Consider the following 26,557-nt stretch of genomic DNA (forward strand, 5'->3'; position numbering starts at 1 on the left):
CCCCATGACCAAGGGGAAGGAGCTGACTTGTCTGATGGCCTGTTCCCAGAAACATCTGGAAGATACAGCCAGAGCCCTTCACCATCAGGATGAGCAGCTTGACAGCATAGCCAGAGGCCTGGACAGGATGGAATCTGCCCTGGATGTGGCTGACAGGTTGTCGCTTTGTAAGCGGTCCAAATTGGAAAAGACGAGATAAAATTGTCGCTATATGCAGATGACATGATACTGTGTATAGAGAACCCTAAAAGGTCCACACAAAAACTACTAGACCTAATCAAAGAATTCAGCAGGGTAGCAGGATGCAAGATTAATGTACAAAATCAGTTGCATTTCTTTACACTAACGATGAATCAACAGGAAAAGAAAGTAAAGAAACAATCTCTTTTAAAACAGCACCCAAAGTAATAAAATACCTAGGAATAAATCTAACCAAGGAGGTGAAAGACTTATACATGGAGAACTACAAAACATTGATTAAGGAAATTAAAGAAGACTTAAAAGAATGGAAAGATGATCCCATGCTCTTGGATTGGAAGAATCAATATTGTCAAAATGGTTGTGCTGCCCAAGGCAATCTTCAGATTTAATGCAATCCCTGTCAGATTACCCAGGATATATTTCACAGAAGTAGAACAAATCATAATAAAGTTTATATGAGATTACAAAAGACCTAGAACTGCCAGAGCATTAGTGTAGAAAAAGAATGAGGCTGGAGGAATAACCCTCCCAGACTTCAGACAATACTACAGAGCTACAGTGATCAAGACAGCATGGTATTGGTACAAAAGCAGACATATGGATCAATAGAACAGAATAGAGAGCCCAGAAATGAACCCACAAACTTTTCGTCAATTAATCTTTGACCAAGGAGGCAAGAACGTACAGTGGAATAAAGACAATCTCTTCAGCAAATGGTGTTGGGAAAACTGGACAGCAGCATGTAAATCAGTGAAGCCAGAACACTCCCTTACACCATACACAAAAATAAACTCAAAATGGATCAAAGACTTAAACATAAGACAAGATACAATAAACCTCCTAGAAGAAAACATAGGCAAAACATTCTCTCACACACATCTCAGCAGTGTTCTCCTAGGGCAGTCTACCCAAGCAATAGAAGTAAAAGCAAAAATAAACAAATGGGACCTAGTTAAACTTACAAGCTTTTGCACAGAAAAGGAAACCGTAAGCAATACTTTGATTTCTTGAATTTTATCTTCCTACCCTTTGTGAATGAAAAATGTTGCCTGCCATATCAGCAAGCAAAGGATGCTGCATCAGCCACTGCCACAGCCCCCAACGGTGAGCCCAAGGGAACTTGGGATGGAGACAACCATGGTGCCCACTGCCAAGCCCTCAGCGACAGAAGCCACCGCTGGTGGTGCACCCTGAGGGGACTCAGGATGGGAAAGATCAGGATACTAGCCCTTGGTAGAGAAGGTGCTCATCAAAGGAATGATTTCGGTGAGCCCAGACTCTTGCATCTTCCCATATGTAGAAAAGCACGAAGTTCATTAACTTGAGATAATCTGGTTTTCCTTAATTAACAGTGATCTTTTGATGTTCCGGCCACCTGGTCTTTGTTGCAAAAACCCCTATTTACCCTGGCTCCCCCCTTCCCTCTACAGAGCATTCCCTCAGAGCTATCTGAGAAGCTGCCTCCTGGGCCTGAAGTCCTCAGAAAGTCCACCTAATAAAATATAATTCTCAAAAAACAAAGAAAAAACCTACTTTGTGTAATTTGAATTATTTGAAAGCTTAACTTACTTATTTTATGGCCCAGAGTATGGTCTTGATAAATGTTTCATTTTAATTTGGAAAAGACACAAGCTCTGCTGTTGGGTAGCGTGTTCTACAAACGTCGTCCTGCTGGGTGATGGGTACTGGAGACGGGAACACTGCTTGCTGATTGTCTCTCTTGTTCTGCCAGTAATTGATAGGGGTATGGAAATCTTCTATAAAAACTTTTTTTAGATTTGTCTATTTCTTCTTACAGCTCTGTTGCTTTTTGCACCTTGCATTTTGAAACTCTTTTACTAGGTGCACAAACGCTTAGGAGTGTTATGTCTTTTTGCTGAATATGCTCCTCTATCATTATAAAATGGGTAATATTCTTCGAAATCTGTTTTGTCCGATATTAATATAAGCAGGTCTTTTGACTAGTGTTATCATGGTCTACTTCCATCCTTTTACTTTTGGCCTGCTTGAGTCTTTATATAGGAAGTGTTCTTTGTAGACAACATACGGCTGGTTCTTGTTTTTATATACAGTTTGATGATTGCTGCCCCTCCTCTTTTTAATTGTGGCAAAATACGCATAATGTGACATTTGCCATTTATATATAGAATTCTGTGGCATTAAGTACATTTGCAATATTGTGAAGCCATTACTGTTTGTCATTCCTAGAACTTTGTCATCATCCCAGACAGAATCTGTCTACTCACCTGAGTTCTCTGTTCCCTTCCCCTTACTTCATGTCTTATGAATTTGTCTGTTTTGGGACTAATATAAGCAGAATCATACTATTTGTCATTTTGTATCTGGCTTATTTCACTTTGTCACTTAGCATAATGTTTTCAAGATTCATCCATGTTTAGCATGGATCGGGGCTTTTTTTTATTAAGGATCTTTGAAGCTGTTTGAAGTATTTATACGCAAATATGTATGTACATGTATAGGAATTTAAATGTTTAAACTCTTCATATGTTGAAGTTTTTTAAGTATATGTATAGTTCGTTAATTTTCACGAACTGAAGATGTGTGACTTGCGCCCAGATCATGAAGCAGAGTATTATCACAGCGTTAGTACCCCGGGACTCGGGGCTTTGCTCCCTCCTACACAGTGGCCACCCTACAGTCGTGTCTCCTGATAGCAAAGAGAGGTTTTGGTAATGCTTGTATTATTGAAAATTGTCTGTTCCTTTCATTTTTATCATTTATTAAAAGTCATGTGTATTTTCATGCTGGTATTAGGTATATATATGTTTCTAAGTGTTATATCTTCTTGATGGATTGACCTTTTTATCATTATCAAATGCCATTACTTTTAGTAATTTTTTAGGTCAGTTTTGTCTGATATGAGTGCAGCCACTCCACGTTTCTTGTGGTGGTTATTCTTCCCCATCCATTTACTTTCACTCTGTATCTGTGAATCTCAGATGTGTCTCCTGTAGACAGCATATAACTGGATCAATTTTAATCCAGTCTGACGGTTGTCTTTTGATTGGATTATTCAATCAGCTCGCATTTAACGTTATCAATATAGTTGGGTTTCTGTTTTCTATATGTGTTTTTAATGTAGCATTTAGATTTCATTAGTGATCTTTTTAAAAAATCTGTTTTAAGTGGTTGTTCTAGGGTTTACTGCATAGATCTTAACAGCTTTAGATTTATACTAGTTTAAACCCAGTAATATATGGAACCTTTACTGCTGTATGGCTTGATTCCTAGTTTCCTTTTTATTTGGTCTGTCATTACATGTATTATATGCATTAATGCTACAAGCCCAACAGTGCATTGCGAGAATTACTCCTTTACCGTCTGCAGTCACGTCCACGGTGCGTTGCAGTTTGCGCCTACCCACCGTTCGGGCTGTTACCGGGAGACGTATCCCGTTTGTACTGCGTTGTGTGCTGTGAGCTGTAGTGGGTTACACAGTATCATTTTATACAGTTGCTTTTTTTTTTGCAATAGTAGTTAAGAAAACAAAGGATATATATCTTTACTTATTTTTGTCCCAGACTTCTCTCAGGCTCTGTTCATTTTTCTTGATCTTTTTTCCTCTCTACTCCCCAGCCTGCATAATCTCTATTAATCTATCTGAGTTTGAGTTTAAGAATTCTCAGGGGGAGGGTATAGCACACGCTTAGCATACATGAGGTCCTGGGTTCAATCCCCAGTACCTTCTCTAAAAATGAATAGATAAACCTAACTACCTCCCCCTAAAATAAATAAACAAACAAATAAATAAATGTGCAATTTTTAAAAAGAAGCAGAAAACATGAAGAAAATTCTTTTGCCAGTTCCAGTCCACACTTGAGCCCCTGTGATGAATTTTTTTTTTCAGCTGCTGTGCTTCTCAACCCCAGAGGATCCATTTATTTGTTCTTTATACTTCTTGCCTTTGTTAATATTCTCTACTTGATACAAATTGTCATGCTATCTTCCTTTAGTTCTTTAACCATATGTCTCTAGTTCAGTGAATATGTTTATAATGGCAGCTTTAAGCTCCCTTCTGCTAAAGCTGACATCTGGACACTCACAGGTGGTTTCTTGTGCCTCTGTTTCTCAGTGCAGGGCCGCCTTCTGTTTCTCTGCTGTGTTTTGCCTGGTAGTTTTGTTGTGCTGGTGGTTTTTTGCTGCAAAGAGGACGCTTTAGGCAATATATTTTAGTGACTCTGGGTGCTGGTCCCTGCAGACTCTTCCCAGGTGTCTTCCTGGTTTTCGTGGTCACGTATTGGCTGGGCTACGTCAGTGAGGTGTGTCCTGGCTCCGGCGCTGCCCCCCGGAGGTGCCGTGCGGTGCACCCACAGCCCCCCTGGGACGGCCGTGGCACCGGTGGGGCGTGCTCCCACTCAGCCACTGGGCTGCCGGGCGCAGTCTCCATTCAGTGCTGTCCATGGCACCGCTGCTTTCAGCAGTGCCCACGGCACGCGTTCCTCTGTGGCCTGACCCTGTGAACATGTGGCTCCTTCCAGGGACTCGTTTCTGGGATTCCCGTTCCAACCCCGGGAGGGCTCCTCCCGCCGTCTGACGCCGTGGTGCATCTGCTGCTCGGTTCCTTGTCACCACAGCTCGCTGCGCTCGTGCCTGTGGGTGCAGGCTTCTCCTTACAAGTGGGGTCAGTTCTGAGTCTTCCTAGGTTTCTGTTCTGACTAGATTACTGTTTGCGCCTCGGACTGTTTCCAAAGGCTTTAAATGTTTTGTTTAAAAGATTGCCACCAGCTCAGCCGGGGCAGGTGAGCCGAGCTCTTCCACGTGCTGTGTCTTGGAGGGTGAGGGTCGCATTCACAGGTCTTGGGTGCTCTGTGTCCTCTGCGGTTCTGCCCGTCGTCCCTGCCACGCGTTCTGAGTGGTCAGTAAGTCCACGTGGGATCTAGTGAAGCTACAGTTAATCGGCCTAACATGCGACTTAAGACACCAGCCCTGAATCCAGAAGGTTCAAATTCTGGTCTTTGCACTTGGCAGAAGGGTGACTTTGGAAGGACCCCCAACCCCGCTAAGCATCTCTGTCCTCGTGTGTCAGCAGGCTGTTCTGTACCTCCTGGGGTTGTGAGGGGAGAGGGAAAGGAGCCGTGGTAACAGCCCGTGCGACGGTGCCCGCCCGGTTTACGTGCTCTGTGAGTGTTCGTGGTGATTAGTCCGTGCTGAGAAACACTAAAAATGGAGACCTACTGTGCATACAAGTTGGAAAAACACTCATCACTGAAAGTAATAAGTTTTTCTACTGGGCAACTGTGTCAAAATTTATGGCCTGAATTTTTAACCAAAATACTGTAATTTGAGTATTTTGGTAGCTTTTTGACCCTTTCTCTCCAAAATATCACCAGTTTTGCAGTTCTTTCCTGGAGCTCCGAGCTGTGTTAAGGAAACCTTCAAACCAGGCTCTGCAGTGTGGCATCTGGCGTCCAGCAGTGGGAACCCCCTCACAGCGGAAGCGCAGGCATGTCCGTGGCTTTTCCAATGCTGCTCTGAGATACAGTGCGTTTACTTAGCTGTTACTAGTGGTGGTTTCCGCCTCATGTTTGAGGAACCAGGCAGCCGTACAAGGCTGCCTAGAAGGGTGGATCGCTGTGAGAGTCACTTTAGGGGTTTCATTCAAAACTGTAGAGTGTGTTTTTATACTGATTCACTGTCTGTATATTTGTACTATCTTTACTCCAGTAAAGACGTCCTTTATCTTGATTCCTCGGTATATCTGTGCACAAGCTGGGTAATTTCTCCACTGCTTAGTTGGGATACGTGTCCTTTCCTTTGTGCCTTGAAGAAGGGGGCTTCTGGCTGCGCAGAGCTGCCTTGACCTCCAGATTTTGGGCAGGGGTACCCCGTCCCTCCAGCCAGGGCGCTGACAGCCCTTCCTCCCCAAGCACTGTGTCCTCTGGGAATGCCTGTCTCCCCTGGGGCCTGAGAGGGCGGTGGCGGGGGAGCGTGGGGCTGACCCACCCAGCTCTTCCCGCTGCTGGTGCTGATGGCCGAGCAGAAGGTGTCCTGTGAGCCCCAGGCCCCGAGCCCCTGTGTTCTCTTCCTCCTGCATGTTTGCGTTTGTGTGTTCTGATCAGATCTGCCAGTTTTCTGCATTTCAGGCCCCCCCCCGCCCCGGGGTTTCTCAGTCGCAGACAGCTCTCCTTTTGGTTTCCCAGTGCAGTTACGCAGTTGTGGTTGTTTGTTTTCAGTCTTCTGTGTGGCCTGGGATGGGAAGGAAGCTGCAGGTGTGCTCAGTTTATCATCTGGAAAACCCAAAAGATAATGAAAAGCTATTTGAAGTGAATTGGGTTTAGGGTTCAGATTAGCTGCCTTTGGATCAATGAAGCATCTCTCTTGAACCCAGCAGGAGATGCACTGGCCTTGTATTTGACAAGGCTCTTGGAGGATGAGTTCCCTTGTAGAGTAGCAGAATCTTCTCTTGAAAAAACAAACATTAATTTACATAATTAATGTGTTGAATAATATATCCTCAGAACTCCTGAGAGGAAAATGTGTTCAGTTTTCTTAGTGGGAATGCCTGGAGTCCTTCTTTGAAAATAAGGACCGGCCTAGCCCTGCCCCCAGGCTGTACTGTGTAGGTGGTGGGAGTAGAAATTCTCCTGCAGCCGCACTCATCGCTCAGTGTAGCATGCCGGTGACCTCCTGTTGTTGTAAACAGTCTCATTGGACCACAGCCACACCCATTCGTGTCCATATTGTTCATGGCTGCTTTTACTTTAAAAGGCAGATGTGAGTCATTGCAGCTGAGATCACATGGTCAACAAGTCTAAAATACTAACTGGCTTCCAGGGGAGCATGATGAGAGTGGGTCTGGGTTCTCCTGAATGTGCAGTCTGCTTGGTTCAGGAGGAAGGGAAATGTGGACTTTGGAGTGTGGAGGTCAGTTGGAGAGGCAGAGAGTTTGTTTTTGTTTTTGTTTTTGTTTTTGTTTTGGAGTCATCAGATTATCTTCTTTGACAGATGCCCAAAATTGACCTGCTTCTTTACCACGTATCCCATTCCCTGCTTCTGATCAAGCCCCTCTTTGCTGATTCATGGGGTGTGTGCCCAGAACATTGATAGCTTCTCCCCTGTTTTGCCCTTTAGTCCCCTTAGTTACTCATTTCTCCCAGTTGTAAATACAAGCTGAAGTCCAGTCTCATTCCTCCCCTCTCAGAGATGACCACTGTCCTCAGGTTGGTGTTTATCATTCCTGGCTCTCTGTGCCTTTGCAGCACACGAATTTATCCCTGAACAGTGCCTGATGCTGCTGTCTCTGCTTTGTAACTTTCTGTAAGCGGTGGACTGCATCGTTCCTTCGCACCTCGCTTTACTGGCATAGCGAGGTGTTGGTGAGCTTCCAGCTCTATTTCTTTGAATCTTACTTTTGTCTGATATTCTGGTATATGGACGTACTGCAGTTTCTAATCCATTCTTTGGGCTCTTTTTTTACCTAGTTAAGTAGACCTTTTGTTTATTTCCTTTTTTAAACAGCTTTATTGGGATATAATTTATATGCCATAAAATTCACCTGTTTAAAGTATACTGTTTAGTGGGTCCAGTACACATGCGGTTGTACAACAATCACAGTTATCTAATTTTAGAACACTTTCATCACTCTTAAAAGAAATGTAACCATTTCCAGTCACTTCCTGTGTCCTGCACCCTCCCCCACCTCAGGCTGAAGCGCATCTGTTTCTGTGTAAAGATGTATCTCTTCTGGGTCGTGTCAGCGGGATTGGCTGTGGTCATTTGTGACTGGCTTTCATTGGCAGAATGTTTTTGCGGGTCATCCATGATGTAGCATGTATATGATAGGCCTTTAATTTCTTCGCAATTTTTCGTTTTTACCAGTGATACTTTGTGTTATTTTTAAATTTTTACTACTAATAAGAATAAAAGACCTAAGAATAAAAACCTATCTCATATTCTTATCATTTGCTGAAGTTCTGGAAGATAAAGAGAAAGGTAATGCTTATTGTAAAATACAGCTGCCTGCCTGGAGGGGTGCATGCCGCGCAGGCCTCGGCCCTTGAAGAACTCGCAGCGCAGGTGGGGGTTACAGCGGCCAGTCCATTATAAAACCACGGGCGTACAACCAGTGAGCAAGCGAAATGGTGAGGAAATGCAGGAGCAGTGAGGTTCTTGGGAGACATGTGCAGAGTGTTACAAAGCGAGCAGCGTAGACCCTGGAAGGTTCATGAGGTTTCGGGAAGTGAGCGTTGAGGGAGCAGGCAGGGGGAGCAGGGGCAGCGCGAGGGGGAAGAGCGGCTTCCCAGAGCCCCGAGGGGCTGGGGCCGCCGGGGCAGGAGGCTCGTCAGGGCCCGGCTCACTGGTCTGCACCTGCTCTGGCAGGCTTCGGAAAGGCCAGGCAAGATTTAGACACAGCCACATTTGTATTTAAGAAAGAAAACTGACTGACGCATAGAGGGTGGGCTGGAGACAGGGGAGTCTGGAGGTGGGGCTGTCCCTGCGAAGGCTGCTGCCATCTTTTGGGTGAGAGGTGGTGCCTGATGTTGGTAGCGGGGATGAGAGGAGTTGAAGCGAGAGGCATTTCTCAGGTTAGATTGACAGGACTTACTGATAATGGGTGGGGCGGGTGAGGGACATGAAGTCTAAGATGGCTCCTGTGGTCTCTCACTGGGACCGTTGAATGATTTGGGAATCTGCTAACTGTCCCCCGTGTAGTCAGGATTAACTTGTGTTGAAAGCTTTAAGGAGTGAAATAGCTTCTCATCTGATGAATTAAAGATTACAGTAAGTATTTTATTTCCAATTGAGAAATGAAACACGGGTTCATACTGAGCCTAGGATGTGTCAGTTTCAGACTTGAACAAACTACCCCGAATTATCCCTTCCTCACAGCCGAAAGAATGCAACGGCGTGAAGATTCCCGTCGATGCCAGCAAGCCCAACCCAAACGACGTGGAGTTTGATAATCTGTATCTGGATATGAACGGAATCATCCACCCCTGCACTCATCCTGAGGACAAGTACGTGACCTGCTCTTGTCACTGACCTCGCAGACGGCAGAGGGGACATGGCAGACGGCAGGGGAGGGCTGTGTTGCATTACACTGTTTGCTTGTCATTCCAGACCAGCACCCAAAAACGAGGATGAAATGATGGTTGCGATTTTTGAATACATCGACAGACTTTTCAATATTGTGAGGCCAAGACGCCTTCTCTACATGGCGATAGATGGAGTGGTACGTGCTGAGTAACTTAGAATCCTCTGGTTTTGTCTTTCCTGTGTCCCCAGTGTCTAGAATGAAGTCAGCTAAATAATGAAGAACGTTGATTGTGGTGAATTTGAGAAAGAAAGCTTCATCTTTCATTCATTCAAACTTTGTGCGTGAGCATGTGTGCGCGCACGCGCGCTCCTGTTTTGGGCGAGATACCGGGAGGTGCTGGGGCTGCTTGTGGGGCTGTTGCTTTTGGAGGGCTTGTCACTAAAGGGACAGAGACGGTTAAATGAATAGGGCCAGTTACTCAGGGCCTTCGCCCACCTGCACTAGACCACATGTGCAGACACGTGCAGGGCTTTGAGGGAGGGGGAGTCAGTGCCTCAGGGGCGTTAGGAGACAGAGAGGAGGGGGCGTTGGCCCCAGCGTTTGAAGGGTAGAGAATAACTGGAGATGGGGGCAGTGGATGGGACAGCGTGGGGAAGGAGGACCTCCAGGTGTCTCAGATGTGTCAGGTCAACACCCTTCCCGTGTCTTTGATGGCACTGACACGTTTGGGTGACTGCCGGTGTTGAGACGGGAAAGCAAAGTAGAAAGATGGGCTTGAGAAGGCCTTTCCTGCCACGCTCAGCTTGGATGCTGTCCTGCAGGCGGTGGGCAGTCATCAAAATAACGTAAGTGCAGAGCAACTTACTCAGGTAGCAGTATCAGGTAGCTTTCACTGTGAATGACCGCCAGACTGTACATCAGGGTCCATGGAAATTAGGGTGAATCGTGGCCCTAAACTTACTTAGCCGTATGCACATAGATTCCCTTTCTTTTAGATTTAGTAATCTTAGTGGCTAATGGGATGATTTCGTAAATACAGGAAACTTTGGGTCCCAGGAGAGTAACTTTTCCGTGAGATTCTCTACTCAAAGTCTTATTTATTTGAAAACCTAACTTTCTGTTAAAGCGTAGGAAAGAATAAAGGGAACAGGAGTGTGTCTGATTTGAAACATACTCCAGCTCACGGTAGTTCCGCGTCTTGAAGGCCTCTTGCGTTACTGCAGGCGGCCCTCCCGCGAGACCAGGTGAGGTGGTCTCGTTTTGCAGGAAAGGGAACTGTTTAAAGAGGATACGAGATAACTTACTTTACGTAGACAGGATACTTGAGAGTCCCTTCTAGCCCCAGGCTCCGCTCAGTGATTTCAAACCTTGCATCCTTCAGTTCACTCCACTCATCCTGTGGTTTAAGTTTCTATTTGCTTAGAGTGATTGACAAGTACGTTTGATTAAAACCTTGTTCCCTTTATACCTGCTGTGCCTCGTTGCAGAGAGAGTGGTAATTATGAACCTGATTGCGGGAAATACAAAAAGGGTTTGGGGGTCGTGTGAATCCCACTTGGAGACTGTCCTTCCTTTCAGACATGGCAAAGGGAAGGTCTTCGAGTCCGGGTTCGTGCTAACAGCTCACTGTGTGCTGGCTGCGTCTTTGAGCGAAGTGAGCTTTCCTTCTTGGGTGTCTTGAGACACCATAACCCCGCAGACCCGGCATTAAGTCGGGGGCCCTGCGGTGTTGATGCTGTCGGATGTTTGTCCCTTTGGCAGGTCACTTGCTCACCTAACTGAGCTCGACCTTAAGGTGCTTGGTCCAGATTTGAGCTCTTGGGATCTCCTGTCTGTCACAGAAGGACTGTTTAGACTTATTACTTAGCTTCTATGTTTTAGTATATTATTTTTGTAAGACCAGCCGATTCAAAACAGTGCACGGATCTCGTGCGCGTGTTTGGAATGGCACACGTGAGTGTGAAATACGCGTCCCCAGGCGCCCCGCGCGAAGATGAACCAGCAGCGCTCTCGGAGGTTCCGCGCGTCCAAAGAGGGAACGGAGGCGGCGGCGGAGAAGCAGCGCGTCCGGGAGGAGATACTGGCAAGAGGTAGAGTGTGCGTCTCCGAGTCGGACTTCTTACAAGATGTGTGCGGAAGGGGTAGGGGGCAGCTTCCCCCCACAGATAGCTAAGATTTTAATTTAATCAGGATCCCAGGATACCCAAGGAAAATTTATATCCGCTGTTGAGGAAAAGTAGTTAACAGAATCCTTTATTCTGTTAATAACATTAATTAATAATGTTATTCCTTTATTCTGTTAATAAGCTTGTTCATTTCTAAACCCTGTAGTGACAGGGAAACTGGGGAATAGAGAGAGGGAGCCCCGGCGGGGAGCGCAGACTGTCAGGGTCGTTGAGGGCGAGAGCAGCTCTCAGCTGACTTCCCTGTGTCTGCAAAGTGCAAATACGTGAGTGCTCCTGACTCCCTTTTCCTCTTGGTCTGTTAAAGAGCTACAGTTCCGTGAACATTGTCCTCAGATCAGTGTGGGTGGCTTGCTCAGTGCTGCTCCTTAGAACCCAGGACTTGCCAAGGAGGCCTGGGGCGAGGGGACCCGTGTTTCCGGGCTCTCCCCTGGCCCCGCACATCTCAGTGCAGGCTGGGGCAGCAGGTAGGGAGAGCCCCGCGTCCCTTCAGTTTCGGGAGGGGGCTGTGGAGTGGAACGTGGTCATCTTTGCAGTTCCTCAGAGCCTGGGAATTCCTGAGGGTACAGAGGGAGGAGCTGCCCTCAGAGAGGAGGACCGCCAGGCCCCTGACGCCCGCGGCACTGCTGCTCACCAGAGGCCTGGGTGCCAGGCGGGGCCCGGCCAGCGGGGTGCGTGCGTGGTGTACTGTTCAGGAGGCAAAGTGGTAGACCAGGGAAGAAAGCCACAGTTTATTGTGTTCAGCAGGTGGAAAAAGAGCGCCCAAGCCTGTCATGACAGTCCCTTTGGTGTCACTTCAGCTTTGCTGGGGGTGCTCTGGTCTCTGTGCACTTCAGCTGCAGCTTGTCTTTAATACTCTCAAACCTGTGTGTATTTGTAACAGAATTTAAAGCTATCTTTCTTAAGATGTTAAGAGATATATTTGTGTCTTGAGAAAAAGCTCATCAGTGATAGAGGAAGAAGTAGGATTTTAAATTCCCTCTAGCTGGTGGTGTCATTTCTTAGCATATAAAGCTGTGATAAACTCCGCATTTTAATTTTGTTTTTCTAAGACCCCTTTATCTTAAGAACTGTTAGCAGTATTAGAACCCCTAGTGTGTGTGTGTGTGTGTGTGTGTGTGTGTGTATGTGTGTGCGTGCGCGTGCGTGCGTGCGCGTGCTGCTTCAGGGGCATTAGGAAGAACATAGTTTTTGTTTTTATAACACAGTATGTATCTTTTGTGTACCATTTATTGTTTGGCAGTCATATTAAATCTTACTTTAAATTTGAGGGAAGGAATCTTCCTTTCTTCAGAAAAGGGCGAACATTGTTCCTCAGGTGACAGCACTTCTCTTTTTTATTTGAACTTTTTGTTTTGTTGTTCTGGCCTAATACTGACTAACTTACTTCACTTTTTATGAGAAAAACAGAGCATTGTTCCTTTTTCTCTAGGTGGCTTTCTTCCTCCAGAAGAAATAAAAGAGAGGTTTGACAGCAACTGTATTACCCCAGTAAGTGGTCTCATACTTTGCTGGCTATTGCTAACTCTTAAACGGTAGGTTAATTTATTTCCTTCTGTCATTTTAGGGAACTGAGTTCATGGACAATCTTGCTAAATGCCTTCGCTATTACATAGCTGATCGTTTAAATAATGACCCTGGGTGGAAAAATTTGACGGTAAGTTTCGCATTTTGGTACTCCAGAAAGATGAGGGGGATGATTTGAGGCTGCACTTTGATATGTCTGTTTTTATTTGTCCTTTTCCACCATAAAATGCTGGTTGACTGAGGACAGAGAAGCTTCCAGGGCTGTTAGGAATGGGGTGGGTGCCCTGCGTGGTCCAGGAGTAGACAGCCGAGCTTCGTCTCTGTGGCAGTTCCCATCACGGTGAAGCCGTAAAGTGGGACTTGGGATTTAAAATATGTGTACGTGAGATTGATTTCTGTTACCAGAGATCGGAATACAGCAAAGTTAAAGTCATGGGGCTGCCTTTAAAGAATAGCTGTTTCCTAAGTGTTTAAGTAAGATTTAAGGCAACTTTTATATAATTTGAGGTTCATAAGCTTGTTTGCCTGTTAATTAGGCACAGTACCTTGTATTTCATGGGCACTCTCGGGGCTTCTGTAGCTCTGTGCTGTACACTCGAGCAGCAGTGAGAACAGTAGGAACTTGGGAAAAACTGATCTATTTTTCTAATGGCTAAGTTTGACCTAAAGATTTCATGTTTTTTAATATTCCATGTAGTAAGTTAACCAGTGAAATAATTTTGATGTCTAATACATAAACACCTTACTAAGAAAAATTTCCAGTTAGTAACACTCTATTAATAGAATTATCCCAATTTAAGATATTCAGTTCTACTGATTTTTGTGCTAGAAAATTCGAGGCGGCTGAAAATTTTTTTTGCTTTTTGTAGGTTATTTTATCTGATGCTAGTGTCCCTGGTGAAGGGGAACATAAAATCATGGATTACATTAGAAGACAAAGAGGTAAAGCACGCTTGTAAATGTTTGATTATATGTTCACTTAAAAAAACAAGCCGTTGTGTAGAAAACACTAGGTGACATGGGATACGCCTGTGAGGTGAAGTGCACTGATGTAACTGCGTGTCTCCCCTCCTCAGCCCAGCCCAACCACGACCCAAACACTCACCATTGCCTGTGTGGAGCTGACGGTAAGCTGCTTCTCTGGGGTCTGAGTCTCTTGGATTGAAACATAGCAAGTCGATGGGTGGGTGTACAGTGATGGATTATTTGTGGTTGCCTGGAAATTCTAAAAATTTTCTGTTTGAGAGGGAACTAGAATGGAGTTGTTTAATCTGTGATTAATGTTCACTTATCTTTAATTTTTTTTTTAACATTTTTCACCCTCTTTGTATGATTGCACATGTCTTTTAAGTGGAAAATTTCCAGATGCTTGGCTCTCGAGAGGCAGTCTGTGTCCTAGGCCCGCGTGTCTGGAGGCCGTCCTGTTTCCTGCTAGGGAGTCTGCAGGCTTTGCGGCTTTGCTGCCTCTGCTCTTGTGCCCGTCTGGGCTTGTCTGCGCTGGTGCCTCCCGTTGCGGCGATGTCTTGCTTTGTTGCACTCAGGGCCTTCAGAACGTGCCCACTGTCATGCGTGGTGTTGTTGTTGACAGCTGATCTCATTATGCTCGGCCTTGCTACACATGAGCCCAACTTTACCATTATCAGAGAAGAGTTCAAACCAAACAAGCCCAAACCGTGCGGGCTCTGTAATCAGCTGGGACATGAGGTGAAGGACTGTGAAGGTTTGCCAAGAGAAAAGAAGGGGAAGGTAAGAACTTTGAGATGCCAGTAGCCTCATTTAAATATTTTTAAATTTTATTTTTTACTGTGATAAAATATATGTAACAGAAAATGTACCATTTCAACCATGTTTAAGTATACAGTTCAGTGGCGTTAAGTATATTCAGGTGCCTCATTTTAAGAATGGCTGAAGCGGAGACCGTGGTTGATTGGGTTTTTGCCTGCTTGCCCTGTCACCCTGACAGAGGTGGTCTTCCTCAGCTCTTAAAGTAACACGTTCAGAGCCACGGCGCACTCGCTCCTGCTCTCCACTGTCTCTTCACCCAGCTTGTCTCCACGCGAGGCTGAGGTCTCGTGGCTAATAAAGCCCACTGCACACGATTTGTTGGTAGAAGTTATTTATCTCCAGTGGTTATTCTTAAAAAGAACTATGAATCAAATATTTTAAACTTCTTGGTACTTGTAAGTTACTCCTAGTTGCTATATATTTGGGGTTCACTTGATCACCATCCATTCTCTTAAAGGGGTTTCTGTGTTTTAAGAATATGGTGCCTCATTAAAAGACATGTTGAGTGAGAAAAGCAGCTGATAAGTATACACGTTGACAGGGAAGGTGAGGTGTTCATCAGAATGTCAGTACTGGGTGGGTGAGGGTCAGGTTCACAACACAGCCCTCCAGATTTGGCCTCTGAGCTAAGGTTTTTTGTTTTTAAAGGGTTGTAAAAACAAAATAAAACATGAAAAAATATGCAACAGAGACCATAAATGTCCTCAAAGGCCAAAATATTTAGTGTCTGGCCCTTCACAAAAAAACAGTTCCGATCCCTGGTCTGGGTGTGTTTCAGATTATGGGTGATTTTTATTTTTCAAATGGTTTGGTGAGTTCTTTTTTTAGTTAATACTTGTAACGTTAAGCGGGTCTGTCTTTAGAAAAGCCACAGTATTTGCTCGGTTGGTGAGAATGCAGGGCTCAGAGTAGATGGGCTGAGCCTTTCCCCCCTCCCTGCAGCACGATGAGCTTGCAGACAGTCTTCCTTGTGCAGAAGGCGAGTTCATCTTCCTCCGGCTCAGTGTGCTCCGCGAGGTACGTAGCCGCGGCCCGAGCCCGGGGCTCGGAGGCGGGGTGCCCCTTGGCAGCCGTAACGCGGCGCCCCTTGTCGGTTGTAGTACTTGGAGAGAGAGCTCACCATGGCCAGCCTGCCGTTCACGTTCGACGTGGAGAGGAGCATCGACGACTGGGTCTTCATGTGCTTCTTTGTGGGGAACGACTTCCTTCCTCACCTGCCGTCCCTGGAGATCAGGTGTGTGCGCGTGCGCGGAGGTCCCCCGCCGCCCTCGCAGCCTTCCCGCCTTCGCAGTGCACGCTGGTCCTAATGCGGAATGTTTGTTTCCTGGCGGCAGGGAAGGTGCAATTGACCGTTTGGTTAACATTTACAAAACTGTGGTACACAAAACTGGGGTAAGTTCACTCTTGAATAATTTCAAAACAGAAGTATTTGCTTTTAAAAGGAGATCATTTTACATGTATTTTATCACTTACAGGGTTACCTTACAGAAAGTGGTTATGTCAATCTGCAGAGAGTACAGATGATCATGTTAGCAGTTGGTGAAGTTGAGGATAGCATTTTTAAAAAGAGAAAGGATGATGAGGTAAAGTGTTTCTATTGCAGTAGCTAAATTGCTCCTGTCTCTAATAGGCTATGATGACCCTGTGATTGTCCTTTTAACCTCTCTGAGCGCGCTGTTAAATCATTACAGTGTATCAAACACCAACGTGATCACGAGTGGCCAGTGCTTTGACTATTGTATAAAGGTTGTGCTGCTTGCTGTGTGGAGCTGTGTATTGCACACTGTGAGAGTTGCATTGTAATTTTTTCTTTTCTTACTCTTAACTAAGATGTAAATCCAAACATCTGTCTAATCAATGGGACATGAAATGAGAATTCCACAGCTAGAAGAGTGCTGGAATTGAACTAGTGGCTGCCGAGTTTTGTAGGCAGTGTTTCTGCTCTGGATCTAGGAACTCTGTACTCTGGTAGCAGAGTGGATGGGGTCTGGGTTGGATTGCATCCGCCAAAGCAGAGACTTACAGCTCTAAGAAATGTAGACTGAAAAAAGGAAATAAAATCACAAAGCACTTGGGAATTGGCTTCATATGATCGGGTGAGGGCTCAGGTGAGGAGCCCAGGTCTCCGGCTTGGGCAGTGGGGAGGTTGCGGTGCCGTTCACTGAAATAGCAGGTCCCCCTCATCTACCCAGGAGAGCAGGATGGGGTGGGGATGAGAAGAGATACTGAGTTTGAGGGGCCACTGGACACCTGAGAGGAGGGCAGTCCGTGGACCAGTTGGATGGGCACATGTAGAGCGCCTGGCAGCAGACTTTGAAAGGAAATGTGAGAACCACTAGCAGAGGGGAGACACTTCACTGTGAGAGTGAACTTGAACTCCCTGGGAGCGTGCATGGAGTGAAGTGCCTCCCGCGGGACCCTCAGGAGTGCGGGTGCTTTGGGAGAAGGTGGGGCCTGTCCCAGGGAGCTGGGAGGAGCCCCCAGAGCGGGGCGCTGGTGCTGCCCAAGGTGTCAGAGCGCGATGGACAGGCCCCTCATCCTCGGCCAGGGCTGGGGCACCCCGGGAGCCGAGGGTGGAGGGGCAGCTCCGGGAGGCAGAGTGGGTTGGAGGGTGACCATGGGGGAGTGGAAGGGAGGCGAGCGGTGGGTAAAATGAGCAGAAAGGAAGTGAAGGAATTCCCCTCAGAGACTGATTTTCTAAGTCATGTGGCTGTTGAGCGGTAGTAACGTACTAGCACGGCTGCATTGCTCCATGGTCTCCCGGCTGAGCGAGGCATGTGCTGTATCTGACAGGAGTGTCTGTCCCTCAGCTCTGCAGCCTGGGGCTGGCGGCCTCCGCTGTGGAACTCTGGGTACCCCTTTGCAGAGCAGAGGGAGGTGTGCTTTCAGAGCCTTGGGTCCTTGGCAGGCTTTACATGTGAAATTCAAAAAACAGACCTCGCTTGGTCTGGGATATCGCGTATCTGCCGGAACGGCCGTTTTTAACTAATTCTGCACCAGGCACGGTGGCTACACTTGACCTGCTGCCGTTGACGCTTAAGAAAAAGCTGTACCTGCCACGTGCCACTCGGTGCACAAACGTCATGCCAGGAAAGTCCTTCTACGTGGCTTCAGCGGGCTCCGTCCTGTTAAATATCGGTGTTTGGTGTTGGGGGGGATGTATGACCCTGGATAGATACCACAGTGCTCTAGGGTTAAGTGTGTAATTTGTTTTCCCGCTGGCCTGGCAGAGAGGACATTTCACAGCTTTGGGTCTTTTTGGTGTCCGTGACGTCGTGTGACGTCTGTCAGTATGCTTGGGCACTGGGGAAAATTTATGACCCCTCAGAGATTCAGTATAAGTATTTGGGTGCATGTGTTTTCCTGGAAAGCATGTCTGCGGCTTTTGAGAGATTTCCAAAGGAGTTCATAGGACAGAAAAGGACTGAACATGAGTAGGATCTGTGTGCGGTGGGCCTGCTCTGCTTGTGTGACTGCCTCCCTGAGAGACAGCGGGCCAGAGAGGAGACCGGGGCTACCTCCGTGCTCACTGCTGAGGCTGAGCGGCTAGGTCAGTGCGACGCCTTTTACTCCACAAGCTTTGGTGTTTGCCTTTCTTCTTGCAGATGCTGTTTATTTGGCAAATCCTTATTAAGTGCTCACCCTGTGCCAGGTAGTATTCTGAGTGTTACCGATACAGCAGAAAACAAAAGGACAAAAAAATAGAAGTTCTGACCTCGTAGAGCTGGCGTTCTCTGGGGGAGATGGACAGTAAACACAAAAATGAAGTGAACTGTGTCATGTGTTTGAGAGTGATAGGTGGGGGGAGGGCACAGCTCCGTGGTAGAGGGCTTGCCTAGCATGCACGGGGCCCTGGGTTCAATCCCCAGTACCTCTGTTGTACGTAAACAAACCTAATTACCTCCCCCCTCCAAAAAATGAAAACATAAAGCAGATGAGGAAGCGTCTGGGAAGGCAGGATGGGGAGGCTGCCGTCCTAGAAGAGGCGACTGGAGAAGGCTTTGCTGACAGATGGCTTAGAACCAAGAGCTAAGGACGTGAGGGGTCAGCCGTGCAGCTGTGTGAGGGAGGGGCATCCCAGACAGAGGGGACCGCTGTGGCAGAGCAGGAGCACACACGGGTGTCCGCAGAACGGAGGGGCCAGTGGGGGGGGGGGGCAGGAGAAGAGGTCGGAAAGAAGGCAGAGGCCGAGCTGAGAGATCCCTGTAGGTCGTTAACAGAACTTCAGCTCTCAGTCTGCATCTTGTAACCATAACGTGACAGAGGTGTGACACGTACTGTAGAGCGATCCCTCTGGCTGCTGTGTAGAGGCAGCCAGCCCATCGGAGCCAGCGTGGCGGCAGTGAAGAAGGTAACAGGTGGCAGGATTCTGAGCATGTTTTGAAGCTGGAACCAGCAGGTGTGGCTAACGGATTAATCCTTGATGTGAGACAGGAGGTGTCAGGAATGACCCAAGCATTTTTCTGAGCAGCTGTGATGGGAAGCCTGGGAGGGGCAGCGCTGAGGGTGGGGATTCCACTTTGGACGTGTTCCGTTTGAGACACCCAGGTTGGGTGATGAGTAGGGAGAGGTCCTGGTAGGAGAGTCGTCAGCAGGTAGATGGTGTTTAAAGCCACGAGACTGGATGATTACTTCCGTGAGAGCAGAGAAGTGGAGAGGGCCAAGTGTCGGGCCCGGAGAGCCACCAGCACGAAGAGGCCAGGGAGCTGCGTGGAGACGCAGCAGGATGAGAGAGGAGGGCAGGTGAGTGCAGGGTCCTGGCGGCCAGGAAGGGAGGGCCGTGGTCAGATAGGAGAAGTTTCCTTAACGGTTAGGGAGATGGGCGGTGTTCCCGTCTCAGGAGTTTTAGGGCAGCCGGTCACCACGTGTCGGGGTGCAGCTCTGGCACAGAGGGGTGGCAGTGCAGCGAGTAGGGTGACGGACAGCAACCATGGCCACCCCAACTGTTGCTTCAGTGCTTTCTGAGGTAAAGGAGGCCTTTGAGTGGCCCCGCATGTGGGGAACAAGATCAGCCCTCAGTCCTGTCCGGTTGAAACCATGGCTGCATTTTGAAAACGAGTGGAGGGGCCTGGCCCCTCTGCTGTGGCTCAGCTCAGCCCGGAAGAAGCAGTGCAGACGTCTGTGTTGTCTTCCTGTCTTTGGTCAGCGTTCTGGACTCGGGGGGGTAGGATTGGCGGAGCGCCCCACTGCTCTCCAGCCGCTGTGCCGTTCGTGTCTCAGGGTTAGGACCTGTCAGGCCTCATTATTAAGTTGCTTTGTTGACTCTTTCCAGTGGTCATCTTGATGATTAGCTGTATTCAGTTCCAACTTAGAGACTTGTTTTCTCATGTGTGTCTTCTCCACATCGGCAGCCTATTCACTCCAGCGTGAAACCAGGGGTCTTTGTCACGACTCTTGCATTCTTTCCTGAAACGGTGTGAAAAGCAATCTGAAAAAAAAAATTCAGAGGGAAAATTTAAATTGTATCTGAACTCAGTTTAGAACGCTCTCTGTCCATCCAGAGTTCTGCTCTGCAGCACTTTGAGCGCACGTTCCACTGCCTAGTTTAATTGTTGCCTTGGTTTCTGGGGTCTTCCTTTAAAACTTTAATTGTCTCCTGAATCATTCCTGGTAATGTTTAACTCTTACATTTTTGTGTAATTATTTGACAGAATATGTGGATTTTATACTTTTAGGACAGTTTTAGAAGACGACAGAAAGAAAAACGAAAGAGAATGAAGGTGAGTCTTCCCGAATTTCACAAGGCTGGCAGCGGTGTTAAGCTCGCAGCTGGGGAGGAGGGTGGTCATTGCTGAGCTTTTTATTCCTTTCCCAGGAGGGGTTGCTTAGGGACTTAGTCCCCACCCAGCTGCCTTCTTACCTGGTATTGACTTTAAAGAGATCCTTATTTATTGCTACTGTCCTGCAAGCCAGAGAGAGTCTGCAGGAAACACTCAGTAGGCAGGAGCGGGCAGGTGACACTCAGCTGTCTGAGGTTTTACAAGAATCAGGTATTGTTTTTGTGGTAAGAACAGTCGACCCTTTGTATCCCCTTGCAAGCCTGTGTTGTCAGGTTCATCTTCCTAGAACAAGGTATCAGAGCTATGTTGTTCCTCTGCTTGGAAGTCACCAGTGACCCTTAGTGTGGCTGCCGTGCGCACTGAGGTCTGGTCGGGCCCTGGCCGCCAGCTCCCCCTGCTCTCTTCTCAGCGCACCCCGTCCCTCCTGACTTGGAGCCTTGCCTCCCGTTGGCCCCTCCAGAAGGTGCCTGCTCCGGACCCCGCACACCTTGCCGTCTCCCCGGCCTCCCTTGCTGCTTCTGCTTGTAGTCCAGGTTGAGCGGTCCTTCCCTTTATCTCTAGCGATTCTTGTCTTCCTTGTTGAATTTTAAACTCATGCAGTTGAGAGACTGCCTTTTATTCTCCTCTTTCATGGGGTTTGAGCAATTTCAGGAGCCCAGAAAGGAGAAGAGTAGAGTTACTTGTTGCAGGACGGTTCCAAGCCGCTTAGATTGAGAGGAACGTATTTGGTTTCTACTTTATGTATTTTTTACTTTCTTTTCAATTAGTTTTTTTATTGAGATATAGTTCACATAGTAGTACATGTTTCAGGTGGACTACAGTGATTCACAATTTTTAAAGGTTATATGCCATTTATGGTTAGTATAAAATACTGGTTATATTCCCTGTGTTGTACAATATATCCTTGCAGCTTATTTATTTTATATGTAGTACTAGATATTATTTTGTACCAGATATTATTTTGTGTCAGTAGCTATCAGTCAGCCACAGCTGTCACCTGTTATAGCTGTAATCATAGCTCTAATTAATTGGCAGTAAAGAGTTAAATTCTAGCAAGGTGAAGGGTTAATAGAAGCTGTATTTCCTACGGAGAAATCAAACTCTTGACTTTTTTTTTAACCATTAAGGTAAATGTTATATTTTTGTTATTATTTGTTATTTTTATTTGCCTAAAATCATGTCTTGAACGTGTTAGGAAATTGTAGGTAAACATAGCAGAACAGCCTAATGAGGCTTGAACAGTTCCTGCGTGGAACTGAAAGTAGCTGGCGCTCTCAGTCCGTGCAGTCGCAGCAGAACGGGCGCCGTGTGTTCCCTTGGAGCAGGGTTACTGCTACGGACTTGTTTGCAGGGCAAGTCGCCTTCGTGTCAGATGTGGATGACCCCGTGATGCTGGCGGAAAACTGTTCTGCCCTTGAAGTGCCCACAGTGGGGACCCTTCCCACTGCCCTCGTTTCTTCCTGTCCTCTTAACTGTGTTGTGATTTAATTTCTACGTTCGTTTATTTCCACTTATGTTAGAGAGATCAACCGTCTTTCTCCCCTGGTGGAATATTAACTCCTCATGCCCTGGGTTCAAGAAGTTCGCTAGGATCTCAAGTGGCCAGTAACCCGAGACAAGCAGCCTATGAAATGAGGATGCAGAACAGCTCCGTAAGTGACTTGCCTCCGTGCCCACTGAGGGTGGGGACTGTTGCATGCCCCCTGCCGCTGTGTGTGAGGTAATCCCTTAGCCTGGAGTGGTTCTGTTTTGTAGTTTTTCTCAACTTCTTTTGCCTTGAGATGATGTTAATTCTCTTAAATCCATCTTTATCAATACGAAAACACCTAAGTGACGTGGACGAGAAGAGCGTGCACGTGAGCGTAGACAGCCCCGTAGTGCGTGTGCCTGCGACACGGCCGGGCCCCGGTGCCCCCTCTCTCCAAAGACATGGCGGCGACGGCGCCGGGAGCACGGGGGATGGCCAGCTGCCTCGGCGTGCAACCCGAGAGGAGGGCCTGCCTTTCCTTCCAGGGCTCGGTTACGGGCGTTCTGCAGAACAGTATTCCTCAGTCTGTTCAGTACAGGTCTCCTCTCCGCCTGAACCCTCGCCAGCCCAGTCAGCGGACAGAGCGAGGGTGTTTCAGGGCCGCTCTCACCGCCCAGGCTCTGATTGCTCCGTTTGTAAACCCCCTGCATGTCAACTGAATGGGTACCTCATGGTACCCCTCTTCGTCTGAACTTTGTCGTCCAAACTGCAGGAGCAGGTGGTCCCAGCCAGCAAGGCTGTGCTCTGTCCACTAGCTCCCTGTTGTGCTGATGAGATCAGGAGCTCCCGGCCCGCAGCAGGTCGGCGAGCGGGGGTGCGGGAACTACCGCACAGGCCGCAGGGAGTCGCAGCCGTTGCTCACTTCACGCTCGTAAGCGTGAGAGGGAGTTCTGTAGGGGGAGGAGAAGATGCTGTGTGCAGTTTTCCTGTGATACACCCGAGGAAACAGCATAGATTTGGACACTGAAGTTTTGCTTTTCTAGTAGTTATCCTGCTGATGCTCGCATCCCTTATTACAGGGCAATCCCATATGTGGGATTTTTTGCCATATCGAGAGACTGATTGAATTTATATTCCCATATATCCTCAACTAGATGTTTCAGGACCTTAGATTTGGAATTTGAGAAAGGAGGCGTTGCATCTCCTGAGAGGAGGCGCTTGGGTTCCTGTTGTGTCTTTGTTTGGTTTCATTTTTGTTTTCTTGTCTTATCCCTTGCTCATGAACAGGGTTGGGTGTGGAGGGTCAGAGAAAGGGGATGCAGTGAGACCCTTGAGTAGAACAGAAAACACTGATGTCTGTCATTTAAGGTCACAGGGACTACAACCCCTCAGAGTGGGACTGGAAGTGGCCGGCGTTCTCGGCCATGAGAATGATAGAATGCTGCTTTCTTAATGTCTGGGAGGCAGGCGGGTTTGAACTTTGCCGCTCGTGAGTACCCTGAGGAGGGCTCCAGTGGTTGTTCAGGCTCCACAGAACCCGCCCACTGTTGATGATAACCGCTGAAATGGTGTCAGAGTCGGGAGGTTGGTGTTCACCTTGCTTATTTGATCTTATTTAATTCCTCTGGACACAGTTATTTCTCTTGGAGTCTTTGCACAGAGGGATTTCCATCTAGAATGTTCCGAATTTAAGGAAGTCATGAAGCCATGTTACCAGTTCATTTAAAGATGACCTTTGGAGTTCTGGGTTTTGTTGTTTGGCGTGGCTTTCTTTGCCCTGTTTTTTTGGAGTTGTTGGGCGTGTTAGTGCATGACGCATGTCTGCCGGTGGTCACGTGGGTTCTGTTTCTTCATAAATATGTGTTTTTAATCTTTACATTCTGAAGCACGGTTTCTTTATTTCTCAATTTAACAGAATTTGATTGCAAAACGGCTTTTTAAAAAAGACATTTTTTTATGAATTAGTATGAATCTGGTATGTTCAGGAAAGAATCCTTCTGTTGGTAGAGACAGGAGAAGTGAGGGTGGAGGTTTAGCATTAAAGAGCAAACACCCACCTTTTTTCTTTTCCTCAGAAGTGTATTTTTGTTATTTAAAGATGGAATTTATCTTTTGTCAATACGGGAAAGTTTGCTTTTTACACAGCTTCCTCTCGTAATTTTAATCCAGGTGGATTAGCCTGGGGTTTAAAAGGTAGCAGTGATGACTCAGTGAATCAGGTGTGCGCTCGATCTTTCACACCTTTCATTTCACTTAATCCCGGCAATAACCTCTGAAGAGGGAACACCGTCACCGCCACTCCACGCTGAGGCTGCGGCTTCCACTGCCCAGAAGGGCGACCTTGTGCCCCTGGCTCAGATCTGCCCGAACACACCCATCTCGCTTTGCAGGTGCAGCAGTGCCCTCCTGGACTGACTGCCTTACTGGTTCTGTGGAGGTTTGGGGACAGTGTTGGCCACACGGCATCATGAGTGAAATTGACACTATACATTTTTAAAAGGAAAGTGTTTTAAACTCTATGTGAAATACAATTTTGCTTTGTTGTAACAAACGTTCTTAGCCTGTGGTGGGAGTTACCTTTATGCTAAGGTTTTAGCTACAGTATCATTAAAATATCTTCCGGAGCTCTCAATTTAAAAATAATTCAATTTACTCGAAATACCTAATATACTGTGAATAACAGGAAAAACCTTTACCATGAAAACCTTTTTTGCCACTTATGTTTTTGGTCATTTAACATAAAACTACAGTTGCAGATTTTAATTTTTTAATTAAATATTAAAATCCTGTAGGCTGCTCCTGTCTTCATTGAATTAGGGACAAAAGGAAGAGGTGGTACTGAATTTAAAGTGATATCTAGGTCTTTGAAGTACTAGTAAGGTGTGCATTTTTCTAAGATGACCAATAGAGGTTTATGTCTACATTGAATTTTTAAACAGTATGTGTAAAATAATGTAATAGTTATCTGGCAGAGTCTTGCTAAACTGCCGCTTTCCAGAGGGGTTGTACTAGTTTGAACACGTAGCATTTAACTTCATTTTCACCAGCTTGACTATTTTATGTATTACTAATTTATGTATATATGTTTTTTCCCCCTTTACATAAAGTTTGCTATTTGATGGTAGAAAGTGATCATGAATTCCTAAGAACAGGGAATCACCAAAGGAAGACAATTTAAGTAGTAGTATAAAAAAAATCTATAAAATTAAAATTTTCGTTTTTCTTCTGAAGCAGTTTTTACCCTCAGAATGTTCAAATTCTTTTCAGGTTCAGCGCAGGAAGCATGGCGCCGTTGTTACTCTTGGGGGAAGTGCGACAGGCCAGATCAGTCTTGGGGTTTTCTAAATACGTTTACCATGTCTGTTTACCAGCTCTTTAAAAAGCGTAGTAGCACGAAGCATGGTTCTGATAGCGGCTGGGTGTAACTTCGTGTGTGAAATGAATAATTAAATCCTCCTCTGAACGTTGTCCTTGTCTGCAGAGTCCTTCGGTGTCTCCTAACACGAGCTTCACCTCTGACGGCTCCCCGTCTCCGAGAGGGATTAAACGAAAAGCGGAAGACAGTGACAGTGAACCTGAGCCAGAGGATAACGTCAGGTGACGCCTTTTTTTTGGTAGCACTTTGTTAGCAAATTGCTGAAATAGAGGTGGTCTAATTAATGCTGTTTAGCCTAGAGCCTCGGTGCCGTCAGATCTTTGCCCGTGATCTTTTTATCCACCAGTAATTACTGTGGAGGGTTGGAACAGCCAGTCAATTCCAGGGAGAGGAGTAAGCTGTAGCCGTTAAACCCAAGCATGGAGATTAGTATGCGCGTGGGTTCTCGCCCTCCGAGCCGCGTTCCCTCTGAGACCAGGCCCCGGCTCAGCTAGACGCGAGGTGTTGAGCTCAGACTGTGCGATCTGAATGTTGCTGTGCTGAGCTTGAATCTGCGAGCTGCTTAACCCAGAAGGCTCAGTTACTGTTGGATACATAATGTGGCTTGCTTTAATCTCAGTTGAGAAGTTTTTTCCTCAAGATGAAATATGCAAAAGTCATTTGGTTAAGAAATAAATATGTAGTTTTAAAAGCCACAGACTTGGCATATGCACGGTTCTGTTTCATGACAGAGTTTTCCTTTAGCAGTATACTTACCACCTTATAGTAGGAACCTTTTGTTCTTTAATTTGTCGAGAAGTTTGAGGTCATCATTATAGTAAGACTGACAGCCTCTCCCGTAATTATATCCAGGTCTGAATCCTGGGCTTCAAGTGCAGAAGGCCAGCAGTCTCAGTAACTCATTAAGAACTTAGCAGAATGGTATGTTTCAGAGTTAAGCAAACAGCAGTGGTCCACAGTTCACCCTCTTACACGGGGTGTCGATGCTGTATTTGTATTTGTGATTAGAAACTTGACAGGTGTCATGTGTGATTCTGCGCTTTCCAGACGTCCTTTGATGTCGGATTCTGAGATCTCTGGTGACCTGTCATCGAACACTTACCTGACTTGAGTTTTACCGCTCTGCTTCTGTGACAATGGCTTTTCCTCTGAGAGTGTTTTTTGTTTTACTGTGAAGCCATCATGATCAATACTAGCTTAATCGTTAGCTTGATTTATTTAGTACTTTATCATTTAATC

General features: G+C 46.6%; 1 protein-coding gene across 1 annotated transcript in view; it reads left to right on the forward strand.

The window, feature by feature from the left end:
• Positions 1-26,557, forward strand: part of XRN2 (5'-3' exoribonuclease 2) — a 65,297-nt gene that overhangs the window by 5,032 nt on the left and 33,708 nt on the right. Inside the window, exons 2-16 of the mRNA XM_031434329.2 lie at positions 9,052-9,179; positions 9,283-9,394; positions 11,178-11,289; positions 12,815-12,873; positions 12,950-13,039; positions 13,779-13,851; positions 13,986-14,036; positions 14,498-14,655; positions 15,637-15,711; positions 15,795-15,928; positions 16,029-16,086; positions 16,170-16,277; positions 20,370-20,414; positions 21,995-22,126; positions 25,424-25,539. Coding sequence (XP_031290189.1) covers positions 9,052-9,179; positions 9,283-9,394; positions 11,178-11,289; positions 12,815-12,873; positions 12,950-13,039; positions 13,779-13,851; positions 13,986-14,036; positions 14,498-14,655; positions 15,637-15,711; positions 15,795-15,928; positions 16,029-16,086; positions 16,170-16,277; positions 20,370-20,414; positions 21,995-22,126; positions 25,424-25,539 — 1,451 coding nt within the window. The remainder of the gene's footprint in view (positions 1-9,051; positions 9,180-9,282; positions 9,395-11,177; positions 11,290-12,814; positions 12,874-12,949; positions 13,040-13,778; positions 13,852-13,985; positions 14,037-14,497; positions 14,656-15,636; positions 15,712-15,794; positions 15,929-16,028; positions 16,087-16,169; positions 16,278-20,369; positions 20,415-21,994; positions 22,127-25,423; positions 25,540-26,557) is intronic.

Source organism: Camelus dromedarius, chromosome 18, assembly GCF_036321535.1.
Source record: "Camelus dromedarius isolate mCamDro1 chromosome 18, mCamDro1.pat, whole genome shotgun sequence".
NCBI classification, from domain to species: domain Eukaryota; kingdom Metazoa; phylum Chordata; class Mammalia; order Artiodactyla; family Camelidae; genus Camelus; species Camelus dromedarius.